Source organism: Symphalangus syndactylus, chromosome 5, assembly GCF_028878055.3.
Source record: "Symphalangus syndactylus isolate Jambi chromosome 5, NHGRI_mSymSyn1-v2.1_pri, whole genome shotgun sequence".
NCBI classification, from domain to species: domain Eukaryota; kingdom Metazoa; phylum Chordata; class Mammalia; order Primates; family Hylobatidae; genus Symphalangus; species Symphalangus syndactylus.
In genome coordinates this window covers 20,818,050-20,833,295 of record NC_072427.2, presented here as the reverse complement: position 1 = coordinate 20,833,295, position 15,246 = coordinate 20,818,050, and the positions used below count along the sequence as shown (strand labels likewise).

Sequence of the window (15,246 nt, the reverse complement as noted above, 5' to 3'; positions counted from 1 at the left end):
GGTAATGAGGCACGATGGCCATCTTTAAATATCTGAAATGCTGCCAAAAGAAATAACGAATGTTTGCTCCAAAGAGAAAAGCCAGATCAGTGTATCTGTTCATTTTCAGGAAGACTTGGATAGCAATTGTCAATATCCAGAGATCTTTTAGTCTGTATGTTTGGTTTGTTCATTCTGATTTTTGTAAGATATTACTACAGTGAGAAACTTTTTAAAAGTGGAATGTCAAATACTGAAATGTTGGCAGAGAAGCTGAGTCCGTTTAATGTAAAATCAAGAATCACTTGGCATTTTTATTTAAAAAAATAACATCTTTTTCTGTCCTTTAGCATTTGTGTAAAATCAAATGTAGGAATATTGATTATGAGTAATAAATCCCAAGTTTTCTTTCCTCAAATACTAACTTTGTTATAGTTTCATTTCTTGGGGGATTTATCAAGTGGCAAAATAAGATGTAGTGGAAAGACTGATTTACACAACTGAGTTTAAAGCAAATCTGTTTTATTAGCTGTGTGATGTTATATAACTGATTTAAACTCTGAGTGCTACTTTTCCTCATCTGTAAAATAGTAAAATTTCACCCTTATAGCTTTTTGGAGGAATCAATGAAATTGTACCTGTGGAAGCACCTGGCAAACAGGAGGTATCAGTAAATGTTGTGGTTAATAAATCTTGCTCCAGAAGACTTGTCCTCAAGATTAAACTATCCTGTCACTGTTTTCCCAACTGAAATATTGATTCTGCCATCTCCCTTTCTTTCTTCCTCCCTCCTTTTGTTTCACAAAGCTGTTGGTAATTTTAGTAGAATTTAACATTTGTGTGTATGATCCATGAGACCTTGTTCCTGTAAAGAGCACAAGTTTACGAAGATACTTTTTTCTTATATTGTTCCATATTAATTTGTTGTTATTTTAATTGTTGCTATTGTCAGTTTGCTGCTGCCAGTTAAATTGTCTTAAGTTTTCTTCTTGCAAAGACAGTAAAGGGTTAAGGAAAGGAGCTGTTGGCTACTGCTTGCTACTAATTTGAAAAGAAATGGTGGTTATGGCCTTCTAGGTTTCTCCTTCTCCTTTACCCTTTTACTGTCTTGTAACCTTCAAATCTGTGTATTAGTCAATGCTAGGAGGGAACAGTAGACCTGCTTCTCCTGGAGCCATAGTACAAGGAAAGCCTAATTGGAGACAATGCCTTTGCAGCCGTTGTAAAGTATTTTCTTCTTTCACCTCTCAAATATTCATTCGTCTTATTTGAAGCAGTCTATTATCGCCATGTTGGCCAGGATCTGGATCTCTTGACCTCATGATCTGCCTGCTTCGGCCTTCCAAAGGAGTTGCTCAAGTGGAGGCTAAATGTTTTATCTGTATTCTAATACATTTTACCACCAACATATGTGTAAGTCTGGATGGATCACTATATTTAAGTTTAGATTAATGAAAATTGTTGACTGTGGTAAACTTTTCCTTCCTTTCCATTTCATGTGAAGAACAAAGGTAGAAAGTGTCATTATACAGGAATAATGTTTTCTGCAAGTTTTAAGAGAATGTCTCAATTCCCTTTTCTTCCTCCTCTGAAACTACCGTATCCTATGAACTATATGGCATGTGATAACTTCCTAATCTCAGACTGGCAGTATATAATATTAGAGCAAGAAGGATCTTCAGATATGACGTAGCGTTGAATCTCTCTCATTTTTCCTTTTGGAAATCTTGGTCCAGAGGGTCAAACTAATATCTCCCAAGTTGCTCAGTGAGATAATGGCATACCTAGGAAGACAACCCTTGATTTTCACTTAGTACCTTGTGTTCTCTGCAGAGAGTAAAATTGATCATTGGTGAGTCATTAACCAGTGTCCATTCACATGCTGCTACTTTATGTTCACTTTGGGGTTTCAGGAAAAAATACGTAGTAGCAGAGGATGAGCCCTACCCCTATCCCCACACCCCCACAAAAATATTCACTGGCCTTTGGTGTTCTGTTTGGGTCTTCAGCATCCCCCACTAGGTGGTGTCCTAATTCAGAAACTTTGCTGTGAGACTCCAGACGGGCTTCTGCCCTAACTGGAACTAAAGCAGCCACAGTGTTGACCCATAAGAATGCTTTAACAATTTGGTAAGATGTTAGATATTGTAGTTAAGTAAATCAAATGAAAATTTAATTCGTGAACACAAATGCTATAGCTAAATTAAGATGTATAAAATATTTTTATATTTCATTTTCTGGAATCTTTAAGAATTGCATGTTGGCCCTGTGGCATGAGACAGACTAAAAGCACTGGTTGTTTTTAAAGAATCTGGGACCCTTTGTGTGGATAGAGGGCAGGATGGAGGCTGCAGAGAGAAAGGAGAGATAATTAATACTGTACGTAACTACTATTAAGTAGTATGGCTATAAATAATAAAATATTTTACTATAGGTTCCCCAAATTAAAAGAAGAGGGAAATAAACTCAGAACTTCCTTTAAATTTTTAACTCTCAGCTCTGGTTTAGATATGAAATGATTGGTTGCTGTATTTCAAAATCCTAGCAGAATTACTGTTCAGTGGTTCCAGATGTTTTTGATAAAAAACTTGGAATTGTCACATCAACTGCAAAAGCACAAGACTGCAGATTCTGTCTTCTGTTGGGGAGTGCTGAGCAGATCCAGAGGGGAAAGCAACACAGACTCTTTACTCCACCCAGAGCATTTGTTTCCCACCCAGGGTATTTGTCCTCCAACAAGGAACAGAATATTTAAGGAATTGTCCTTTAATATGCAGAAAGAGCAGGAAATCTAGCTTTCCAGCCTGTGGCACAAAGCCAGAAGTTAGAAATAAAAAGGTTAGTCTATATGTCTCAAACAGTAATCTAGACTCTTTCAGAAAATTATATTATTTTGAAACAAGTTTCTCTCTCCTATAAACTTCCTGAAGACAGACACCTTGTTACCTATTTCTTTTGCTTGCCTCCACTAGAAGTCACAAAATATCTGTTAACATTGATATAGATTATCTGCATTTAAGTCACTGGACAGGGTTAGGGTAGAAAACCTTTTTTTTTTTGAGGCGGAGTCCCACTCTGTTGCCAGGCTGTACTACAGTGGTGCGATCTTGGCTCACTGCATCCTCTGCCTCCCAGGTTCAAACAATTCTTCTGCCTCAGCCTCCCGAGTAGTTGGGACTACAGGCATGTGCCACCATGCCTGGCTAATTTTTGTATTTTTAGTAGAGACGGGGGTTTCGCCATGTTGGCCAGGATCTGGATCTCTTGACCTCATGATCTGCCTGCTTCGGCCTTCCAAAGTGTTGGGATTACAGGCGTGAGCCACCGCGCCCAGCCAGTAGGAGGGTTTTAATGGTGATTAAACCATCTCTGATCCCTAGAGAGACAGATGCCTGGGAACCTTGGAAGCAGGAATCATTTGATTCTAATTAAAACAGAAGGGAGTGGCAGTGAGGAACAAACCATATTGAGGACAGAGGGGAGGCAGCTCTGTGTTCAAAAAAAGAAGAAGGGCGAGTTCTACATTCTAGCTTGGTGAAAGCTTTTACAGAAAAGATAATAAAGTATCAGTTTATCTATACATTCAAGCCTAAAGGCTCTTTCTATCTGTGCCCTAGACCACATAGTTTGGAAGTATTTGTAAATCTCTGGTCAGGTTCCCATGCTTTTGATAAGCCTGAGCAAGAATTTTATTTACAACTTTTAAATCTCTGTCAAATCGTCTTGTTTCTACTGTTTTCTAGCCTCATTTGTAATGAAAAGCAACATCTGTTTCACTGCATATGTTAGTACCACTACAGAGCCAAGGCTCACTTGGGGCATGAGGAGGGGAGGGGTTGTCCACCTTCATTCCTCACATGAACCAGTGAGGAACAGGGAGATAAAACCTTATGGCTTTTATTTCAGATTAAAGCCTGTAGCTGTGGTGTATTAATAGAAAGTTGAGGAAAATGTTTGCACTCTTCTTAGCAGAGTTTGCTGTATTTCCCTCCTTTAAGTTGGTCAGCAACTTGAATATCTGGCCTGAGGACACGGCAACTCATCTATACCCTTTTTCTATATCTGTTTTTTAGCTCCTGAAAAACCTTTTCACCAACTTTGTTTGCAATGTCAACAGAAATGTAGGTGTTAAATCTCTCCTCTCCCCTTCTGTTGTGGTATTTGAGCCCCTGCTTTCACAGCCTAGCTAAGGACTACTCTGGCCAACTCAAGGAAAATGTCAGCAGCTCCTAGAAAGAGAAATCCTTTTTTTTAAAATCCCTTTTTGTTTTGTTTCTTCACTCCTTTCTGCTTTTTGCTTCCCTCAGTTCCTCATCCTTTTCCCTCCCAAATCATTTATGATCCAAGTAAGAGAATGTCTCAGGTGAGAGAATGCATTCTGAAGTAAGTCTGTCCCTGAGAATGTTAGATAGGGTGTGGGCTAGAAGGGTCTGGAATAGTAAGAAAACAGGCAAATGAAGTAGCAGACCCACATTCAAGACCCGGTTAGTGTGCATAGAAACATTGAAGGAGAAGTCCCAGCCAGGCAGCTATGCTTAGTCACAACAAATATTAACATACACAGAACTCCTTTGTTCCACTCCTTTTCTTTTTCATTTTCTTTAAATCAACTCCATCATCCCTTCTCCGTCCCCAAAAATAAAGCTTAACTCTTGATAATTTTTAAACCTTATCAGACACATTTGTAGCCATGTCTCGATCCTAGAGACATAACTGCAATATTTGGCTGACATTTTTCTCGTGTTCAATCATTGCTTTGCATTTGGCAGGGAGGTACAGTGTATGCTCTGGGTAGTTTCAGTTTTCTGTACCTCGCAACAAGTCTGTTGTATACGCTTGTGGTGTTTAGTATAACACCCCCCTTCCTTTATTAGCATACTACTATTCTGACATCAAAGAACTGAGCTGCATCTTGCAATGCCTGACAGAGCCTTTTTCATAGGGGTGGGAGGAGGAGGAGGAAGAAGAAGGGGGTTGGAAAAGGAAGCCTTGTTTTTCTCTTCGTCCATAGATGAATCATGTTCCCACAACTGCAATTGGGTTTTCAAACCTCCAAGGCTGCGGGTGCAGAGCTGAAAGGGCAAGCAGTGACGTTCTTGAGAGAGAAGGAAAAAGGGAGGAGGAGGCTGGCTAGGGAGGGAGGGAGTACAGCAGGAGTGGTCTTTTTTTTTTTTCCCTTTTACTCTGCTGTCCTTAGAGATTTTCAACTTAAATCAAAACCAAGCCCTACTGCCTGGTGAGCAAGAGACAGATTCTAAAGACTTTACTTTGAAAAGCATCTCCCAGCTTCTACTTTTTTTTCTTTAAGGAAAAGTAGATTTTCTTTGTCTTTGTTTTTGTTTTAAGCAAGAACAGAATCTAATGACTTTTTTCATGCCATCGCTTTGAAATAGCGTTGTCTTCCTTTCTTTCTCTCCCTCTTCCTGGCAAAGTATATACTGGATTTTTATTGCCGCCTTGGGTTTTTTTATCTACGTGTATCAGCCGTTATGCTTAGCCAGTTTATTCTTTATTTTTTTACTGGAGTCGTTGCCAGTGATGGAAACGGTGTTTGCTTCTCTTTCAGTCAAGATCTGCACAAAGTATAGCATGAGGTGGTATTTATTGTTTATATTATGAGTTCTACATTCATCTTTCCAGCACTCTGAAGTTACCAGCAAGTTCTCAGTCAGTTCAAGGAATTGGATTCTGCTTTATTTCTTTTTAATTCATTGTTTTTGACCCCTTTGAGAGTTTTAATAGAGAGGAGTCTGGAAGGCAGAGATCTCCTCCACCTCACCGTGAGAAATTTGGAACTAAGGACTTGCACTGGTCCCCAAGTTAACAGTGGATATACTTCTTGCATTTTCTCTGTTCTTTCCTGCATTTGGGCAAAATGTATGAACGGCACAAGAGGCGCTACAGCCTCTGTGACATCTCCAAGGTGGACAGAACTGTGGATGTGGTATTGCTGAAGGTAAGGGGGGCCGCACCTCATGCATTCTGAAGCTCTGCAGGCTGTTTTAGCGCTGTGAACTCAGTAGCCATATCCCTGGCCCTCCTGTATTGGGAGAAAGGCCGAGAAATCTGTGCACAATGGAGGATGAGGGGTGAGTGTAAGCCTCTTAAAGGAATATCTGAACAGGAAGCAGTAGGTGCTTGGGAATCAGCATTGGACCACTTACTGTTGAAATGTAATTTTACTTTCATTAAAATGGATTCTTATGCTTGGGAGAACCTCATACTGTTGAAAATCACGGAGAGAGAAATTCACCTTCCAAGTTGCTCTGTTTGTCCTTCTGTCTCTGTCACCCCTCTGCCCCTAGACTCCACCCCCATCTGCCTGGTCTCTTTCTCTGTCAGTCTCTCTCTCTCTGCCTCTGTCTTTTAAGTATTTCTGTCTTTTGTCTGAGTCTTTTCTGTTTTTCTGCTACTGTCTCGCTCAATTCTTTAGGGGAAAGATAGGCAACATTTATTTCTTTTGGAAGGATTTCCAATAAACCTGTCTATTAAGATGGCAGAGCTGACCTTTTGGCTTGGTTTGACTGCTTTTCAGAGGTAGCTTCTGACTTTGTTGATAGCTGTATTTGTTTGTGTTCTCAGCATTAGTGATGTTTGGTGTCTAAGCAGGATGGGGGCGGAGACTCTGAATAGCTAATTGCTCACAGAAGGCATCCTTGAATCTAAAATTAGTAAGAACTCCTCCAGCCGGTAAGATGAGAGTCTGGGAATGTTGGACAGCTCAAAGAGCACTTTTTGGAAATTTAGCAATTTTCTGGCAAAGGCAGGGGAAATTGGAAGTCAACCAAGCACTTCATAGATGACAGAAAGAACCTCAGTATCTGAACTTGTGAGGGTGTATGTGGAGGTGAGGGTCATTTTAAGCGAATTGGAAATATATTGCCTTGGTCAAGGAAATAGTGGACCTATTTTGTTGATTTATCAATTCAGTTTATTACTTGGGTTTTTTTTTTTTTTCTTGGGTCGAGTGAGGCTAAGGAATGGGCTCAGAAGGCTAGACACAAAAACCAATGAAATGCCATGCTGGGTAGGGCACTAGGTAGAGGAGTTGTGATTTGTGGTAGAGTGTTGTCATTGTCTCTCCATAATCACTATCAGGTGGTTGACTTGCTGGGCCTCGGCTGCCAGCAGTTGGTAACTTGGTGTTTTGAAATTGTTCCAAGATATTATTCATTTTGGTTTCTCAGAAATGTGATTTTCTCTGTGAGATCACAGTGATGTTTTAAAATTTTTGTCCTCATATAATGTATTTAGGAGAATCTCATTTTTAGGATCTTTATGTCCATGATACCCTATGATTTTGCCTGCGGGTGGGGAGAAGGATAAAAAGAAAATCTGAGTATCACAAGAAATATTGAACATTTAAAATAATGCTAAAATATATAATACTTTATACTCTAGGTGGGCATGGAAAGACTTTGTGAATGGAGCTAAAACAGTACAGGCTTATTGGCCTCAGAGTTGCTGTTTTATAGTTTTAATGAAGCACCTCCATATACGTTACTTAATTTGAGACTTGCCAGACAGTTACTTTTTACCCCATATTCATATGAAGAGCCCAAGGGTTTTCTTGAGCATGGTAAGGGGTATGAAGAACTTGAGTGACAAGAATGTGGTTTTTTGTTTTTTGTTTTCCCCACAAACCTACAGCTAATAAAGGTGTTTGTCTTTGTTTATTTGTACTATCCTGCCCAATAAATAATAAAAGATTTTCAGTAGAGAAAACTTCACTTCTCAGAAAATAGTCATTAGTAAATAAACACTAGGAGGCCTGAAAACACCCTGTTTCCAGTTTGAAATGAGATGGGGACGTTTGGTGTTAGTTTCTTTGCTTTGGAGATGGAGAAGACAACATCATTGATAACTATAAACTTAAACCTAAGTACCTATCCCATGTGAGCCACGGGGTACAGTCTTTATCCCATTATTGCTTAAAGATAGACAATAAATAGAGAAATAAGTACAAGCTTATAATGGATTTGAAAGAAATGACTAAAGTGCTGTGTAGGGAATAATGGGCAGAACTATTTCAGATAGAATGGTCTTTAGACAGAAGATCTTTTCGAGGTGCAGACACTTAAAAAGCTGATCTCCAGAGGATGGAAAGACACTAGCTGTGCTAAGGAAGAGCTCTCTAGAAAGAATGAACAGCAAATAACAGGGCCCTGAGGAAGGAAGGAATGGACAGGGCCATTGTGGCAGATGGGAGCACCTTGAGTAGAAAGTGGGGTAGCAGGATGAGAAGGCCTAAGTCAGAGGTGGGACCTGGAAGAGCAAGGCCTTAACAGCTGTGGGGAGGATGCCTTGCCTCTCAGTGTACGTGTTGAAAAGATGGTTCTGGGAGTAATCGGTTAGCCTGCCGTTATGATAGCACAGGCAGGATAAGAGGGTTTTGTGGTCTGAAGTGGGAAGAAGTGAATGGATATGAGACGCAGGCATTTAGTGTTTACATTCCTACTCTTTGTCTCATTTTATGTATGGGAAAACAGATTGGTGTAGTTAATAACTTTCCCAGTGTCTCACATCTCATATGTAATTGATAATAGAGTGCAGTCCCAGGTTGGACTGTTTTCAAAGTCCATGTTTTTCCTGCTATTCTAGACCTCTTTTTTGAGTCGATAAATTCCTCTTATTATATGAATATGTATATTAGCTTTTATTGATATATGCATATGTGTTCTTTTTCTATCTTAGACTTTTGTTCTCTTCTTTCTCAGTGCAGGAATTCCTTCTACAATACTTAGGACAGGTACACCATGGCATATAAGTTCATTTTGTCCCATGATTTTTAGCAAAGTTTTCTCACAATTCTAAAAAACCATTTGGTAGTGTTCTCCAATTATTTCTACAAAATTATTTCTAATTTCAGTATTTTCTATCAGTGTTTTAAAAACTATAGTTATGTTGGGTGCCTGTGCCACATAAATTCTCAAGCCTTCATGTGCATGTTCTCCAGTTTTATCTGTGGAAATTTGCTTTTTTTGTACTAAGGAGTTTGTCAATTTTATCTGTTCATTAATATTATCTAAACACTCAAAACAACGTTTGTTGGTTAAATGAATTTATCTTTGTAAGTATGGATTCATAAATATCATGTTATATAAATTGTGTTTAACAGATGAGGTGAAATATGGCAATAATTACAGAGTTTAAATTGTGAGCCTGTCACTTTGGTATTCCACATTTAACAACTCCAGTCCCTCCCATTGGCATCCTAATAATTCACTGTAGATTAGCTTCAGCATTCTCATTCTGTGTTATGTATGTACCCACACTTTATTTGGCTTCTTCTGCATTCTGCCCTGCTTCCTTTGTTAGTTCTGCATAGTTTCATGGTTGCTTTTCTGTATCAAGACCTTCTTGTAAGATTTCCCTGAGGCTGGGTATGCTAGTGTCATCCTCACATCAGCTCTTCTGTCCCATCATCAACCCCCAATGCCTCTGAAATATTACCTCTATTCTGAACTTTTTCTAAGTGATAAAACCTAAGTTGATAGTATTCCTTGGTCACCCACCTGTCTGTTCTCCAGCGTAATATACACGTACCCATTCCTGTTCCTCTGTATTTGACATTCCCCCAGTTCTCCTTTTCTTGATGCATGCACTTCTGACACTTACAGTATGTGGTTGGTAACTATGAATCATATGCTAAAAATGGGATATGAAAGAATTGTAATTGTTGGCATGGGCCCTTTGGTACCAATATGCCCATTTTTCTCAGCATCCTTCAAAAAGCTAGTGTTGACCTCGGAAGTTGGTAACTGATGGGAGCTTTCACCTAACTGAGTTCAGTAGCCAACTTTAGCTCATGGTGAGCATTACTAGAGGACAGCAGGTATCAGAAACTGACTGTAAAATTAGCGTACCAAAAGGAAGCAGGTCAGAATCAAGGATTAACTGTGGATTTGCACTGCTTTTGGCCTGGGCCACTGCTGTTTTACTAATTTTGTAACTTTAGGTACCTGGAAAAATACTGCCTGTTAATAGTAATGTGATTGTTCTTGTTACTGATGATTTATAGAGAGTATTTTGTAGGCAGTAATTAGAACATTAGCTGAATGGTTAAAAGATTTGCAACTGTGTTTTGTTTACATTGAATGAAAATATTTACAGAGGAGGACGATCCCCTCCCGACTCAAGACACTTGGGCAGGCCACACAAGCTCATTGGCTAAGGCTGAGGAGGAATAGTCTGTCTCTAATTATGGTGTCATTTTGCAGAGAAACACACATTCCCTAAAAGTTTGCTTACTGTAAGAGATGTCCGCATTGCAATGAAACAAAAGACATAAGGAGGCTCTGGATTGAAGACAGCCATATATATAGCCACTCAGATACAGTCCAATTCCCTGAAAAGACTTTGACTCAAGTGTTGGCTTCTATGTCCGGATGGTGGGTTTTTGCTTCCTTTTGTTCAGCCTTGTAGCTCAGGCAGGATCTCCTGAGACAGTTGCAGAGGAAGTAAATATGGGCAGTGCCTGGGAAGGCTGGGTGTAACCATGAGCTGTATTATTAGGATGTTCAGATACGAACAGTAACAGAAACACTGCCAGAAACAAAGACAATTCCCTCTCCACTGAAAATATGTACAGCTCTATTTTCTGACTGATGGGAACACATTGTGGGTGTGGTTTAGGGATAATCACAAGGGGTCCATAGGCTTCATGTCAGAAATTTCAAAGTTACCTGGAGAGGTCTGGCATTTCTTCTGAGGTAACTTCCATTATGCCATATTTCATGTGCACCATAATTCACCAGAACTTTGGATGTTGAATACCTGTGGTGTCCATGAACTGGTTGTCATGGAGATAGTATGGACAAAGGAAAACCAATGACTCTGGTTTTTAGCTAAAGTGTCATAAATGTGATCAGAGCCAAAATGTATGTTTTGGTGACTTGTCTCTCCAAAAGATGTAGATGTTTAATGGTAAAATCTATGTTTTCCACATTTCCAGCTACTTGCTTTTCTAAATCACCCATTCACTTTCCTACCCATTTAGTCAATTGCCAATCCTATACTTTGTTCACAGCTCAAGATTCCAAAAGGGTAAATCCGAATAGAAAGATACATAATCATCTTCATTTTTCTCTTTAAACTCAAATTATTTGCAGTGCCAACACTGATGATTTTTCCTATCCTGTCTCCTAATTCTGCTGATGATCAGAATCTTTTGCCAAGCCTAGTGTCAGAACTGACTGAGAAGAGTGTTGATAGTGTAAGGAACCAATTTATCTGTTAGCGTGAAAACCTCAGTCTTTGAATCACGTTTGGAAAAGAGACTAACATGAGAACAAGATCCCTCTAATAAAAAAAATGTCTGGTGGCTTTTGATTTCCTGCAGTATATGTTTCAGATGTGGCCAGGCACAGTGGCTCACATCACGCCTGTAACCTCAGCACTTTAGGAGATTGAGACAAGAGGATCACTTGAGGCCAGGAGTTCAAGACCAGCCTGAGCATACTAGCAAGACTCCCATCGCTTAAAAAACAAAGTTTCAGATGTCTTTCCATGTATGTACTCAGGGCCTGGCATTGCATCTGGCCTGTAGGAAGCACTCTGACAGTGTTTCAAATGGAGCCACATAGTGTGGCCTTTAAGTTGCCTTGGTTGTTTGAGTGAGAAAGAAATAGTGGAGTTGTTGATAAATAGAACCAAGACTAGAACAAATGTATCTGCCACATCAGTGATTCTGAAATAGGGCAGAAGGAGGGGGAGATGTTTTGTAATCAACTTTACATTTCTTAAGCAGCTTACTTTATAGGAAGCACGATATTCTTCACACATGAATATGATATGCTTGGTATTGCTGTTTCACAGGATGTGGTTGAAAATGCTGATACATGTTTTGACATTCTTTCCACACACAGTACATATGGAGCTTGTCCTCTGGTTAATGACATTGACCATGATTGGTAGCGTCTGGCCCAGATTACTGGCTCTGACTCTGTGTGGGCTGCCTGACTACTTTTCTCTAAACAAGCTTGCACATCTCTAACTGTTGCACATTCATTTCTTAATTGTGATAAAATGTACGTACCATAAATTTTAACCATTTTTAGGTATATAGTTCGGTGGCATTAAGTATATTCACATTGTTATATAACCATTCCACCAGCTATCTCTCCAGAACTTTTTCATATTCCCAACCTGGAATTCTTTACCTGTTAAACACTAACTTCCCATTCTCTTTGCTTGCTAGTTTGGCAACTACCATTCTATTTTCTGTCTCTATGAATTTGACTACTCTAGGTACTAAGTGGAGTCATACAACATTTGTCCTTTTGTGACTGTCTTATTTCACTTAGCATAATATCTTTAAGGTTCATCCATATTACAGCATGTGTCAGAATTTCCTTTTTAAGGCAAAATAATATTCCATTGTAAGTATATACCATATTTTGTTTACCCATTCATCCATCAATTGACATTGGGCTGTTGCCCCCATTTGGCTGTTTCAAATAATGCTGTTATGAACATTGGTATACAAATATCTGTTTGAGTTCCTGCTTACAATTCTTTGCACGTATACCCGGAAGTGGAATTGCAGAATCATAAGGTAATTGTGTGTTTAATTTTTTTTTTTTTTTTGAGAAACTGCCATACTGTTTTCTGCAATGGCTGTACCATTTTACATTCCCACCAGCAATGAACAAGAATTCCAATTTCAACACATCCTCGCCAACACTTATTTTCTATCTTTTTTGTTTAAATGATAGCTGTCCTGTTGGATATGAAGTGTTACTTCATTGTGATTTTGATTTGCATTTCCCCAGTGCACACTTAGTTTTATCCTGTTTGTGTTTGTAAGAAGCCAGCAAGTATGAGCTTTCCAAACCACCCCATCTGCAAATAGGTATTATCTACTATGAATGCCACCTTTAGGGTGTCTTTTCTTTTCTTTTCTGCCTTGGCTCTCTTGCACTCTCTTTTCATCCATTATCTCAAGAACAAATGAAGCTAGCGCCAGCCTTTCTCTTCAGCTTCCAAAACCTTGTGTAACCATTTGCAGGACATATTGTTATTTCAAACTCAACATGGGCAAACAGAGTACACCATCTTCTTCCCTCTAGATTTCCTATATCTGTTCATTGTGGATCTTTGACCCATTTTTCTTTTACTTCTGTGAATTTTGCCCTTTGTACTAGCTCTCTGATGTATACCTTTTATGTGCTTCCCAGTCCAGGTATACACTACCTCTAGACTAGACTAGTTCAGGCTCATCCTAACTGGCCTTTGTGCCTCAGATGCCGTGTGTTTCCTTCCTCCCTACTCTCCCATTTTATCTGTACGCATCTAGAGTTATTGGCCAAGTATAGTACTGATCTTTTTACTACCTTGCTTATGTGATTGGCAGGGTCCACTCTTGTTAGAGAACAAAGCCTAGATTCATTGTAGCTGTATCTCCTGTTGTTCTTCCTTGCTCAGTTTCCACTTCTGAATACTGTTGGGCTTTTTGTGTTCCTGAAAAACATCAAAAGCAAAGGTCTTTAACCTGGGTTATGAGGCTATGCAAAGAACCGCCGATTGTGACGTAGCGTGCATGTTCCTGGTGAGGGTTCCATGGCTTCCTGCAGATTCTTGAAGGAGTCTGTGACATGAAAGGCTATGAAGGCCAGCTCTGGAGTGTCCTAACTGCTTTGCTCATGCTTTTTTCGTATAGCTAGAATTCCGTGCCTTACTATCTTTCTCTCTCAAGCATGTTGTCCACTTTTAAAGCCTACCTCACATACCAACACTTTTGTTGAACTTTTCCCGGATTCTTGAGCAGGAATTATTTTCATGCTGGGGACTTTCTTTTGTGGATTTTAGCTATTTGTGTACCTATTGTATTACACAAATTAATCAGTGTTTCCAACCTTACAGGCCATGGTTTGTGGAGCTATCTCACTGAATCTGATAATCCATAGACTCATAAGGATGTATGTATGTATCTATCATCTTGGGACGTCAAGCCTTTGTAAACCAAGGCATTTTGTATCAAAATTATACTTATAAACCGTGGGAGCTACTATGCCAATTGTAATCAGAATCATGTCTTTTTCACCTTCCTGTCTATTGCTGTACCTTAGCCTGGTTTCTTGCCTAAAGTGAGCACTCCGTAAGTGCTGCTGGCTAGTTGTGTGGGTGAGTGTCAGTGTGTAGCTGACAGCAAGATAGCGTTAAGAAGCCGCCTTCTGCTAGATTTCCCAATCCTGGTGCAGAAGCCCTGAATTACCGGAAATGTTACTGTTCTTCAGTGTGGGTTTTACTTTTAAATGTTTATGAATGAAGGCTAATTCAGAAGAGAGAACTTGCGTGAAAGTGTGTATCATCTCAGATTTGCTTAAGCTTCTTGTGTTCTTAGAGACAGTGAGCCTCCTCAGGATATCATTGTTAGTTAACTGCTGGTGATTAAAACCACAGGATCCTAGTAATTGACAGAGCCAGCAACAAACAAACAAACAGCAGTTTTTTTTTAGTTACAGCATTTTGATATTTAGAAAAATTGGTATCCAGTTTCATATTTTACTTGTGTCATTTCAGTAATGCCTTATTTTCTAAATATTTTTGTCTAAATCAACAATGACTATTTTCCAATAAATCTTTCTTGAAGATGTGAAATACACTTTTCCAAACTTATTCAATTTAATACTAAAAAATTTTAAACAATTATTACTGAATTCTAAGACAAAGCAAAGAATAAGAAGAGGTGGCACAGTGGCTCACGGCTGTAATCCTAATGCTTTGGGAAGCCGAGGTGGGAGGATTGCTTGAGGCTAGGAATTCAAGACCAGCCTAAGCAACATTGTGAGATCCCTGTCTCTCCAAAAAAAATTTTAAAGAACAGCTGGGCATGGTGGCACATGCCTGTAGTCCTAGCTACCCAGGAGGCTGAGACAGGAAGATTGCTTGAGCCCAGGAGTTTGAGGCTGCAGTGAGGTATGATTGCACCACTGTACTCCAGCCTGGGGTGACAGAGCTTCTTTTTCTGAAAAGGACGGAAGTGAGGGAAGTAGGGAAAATGAAAGGAGAAACAAGAAAAAGGGAAAAGAACAAGAAGAGACTCTTGAGGGGGAAATTTGTGGTGGACTGGAAGTGAGGAAACCTTGGGTCCTCTGTTTTGAAATATTTATTACTTTCATCAAATTACTTTGCCTCCTTTGGCCTCAGGTTTTTTATGGGTCTAATAAAGAGAAGCAGGGCTGTAATCCTCAAGGAGTCTCTCCACTTTTTTCTTCAGAATCACTGAGGATAATGAATTCAAAGATTATTTATTAAGCATCCACC

At 39.4% G+C, this 15,246-nt stretch overlaps 1 protein-coding gene across 14 annotated transcripts in view; it reads left to right on the top strand.

The window, feature by feature from the left end:
* The window catches only part of AKAP13 (A-kinase anchoring protein 13), a 368,214-nt gene that overhangs the window by 230,776 nt on the left and 122,192 nt on the right, over nucleotides 1-15,246 (top strand). The window contains exon 1 of one of the 14 annotated variants that reach the window (XM_055277348.2): nucleotides 5,280-5,935. The exons of the other annotated variants lie outside the window; for them this stretch is intronic. Coding sequence (XP_055133323.1) covers nucleotides 5,855-5,935 — 81 coding nt within the window. The 5' untranslated portion in view covers nucleotides 5,280-5,854. Of the gene's footprint in view, nucleotides 1-5,279; nucleotides 5,936-15,246 lie in introns of those variants that run through there. 14 annotated transcript variants of the gene reach the window in all.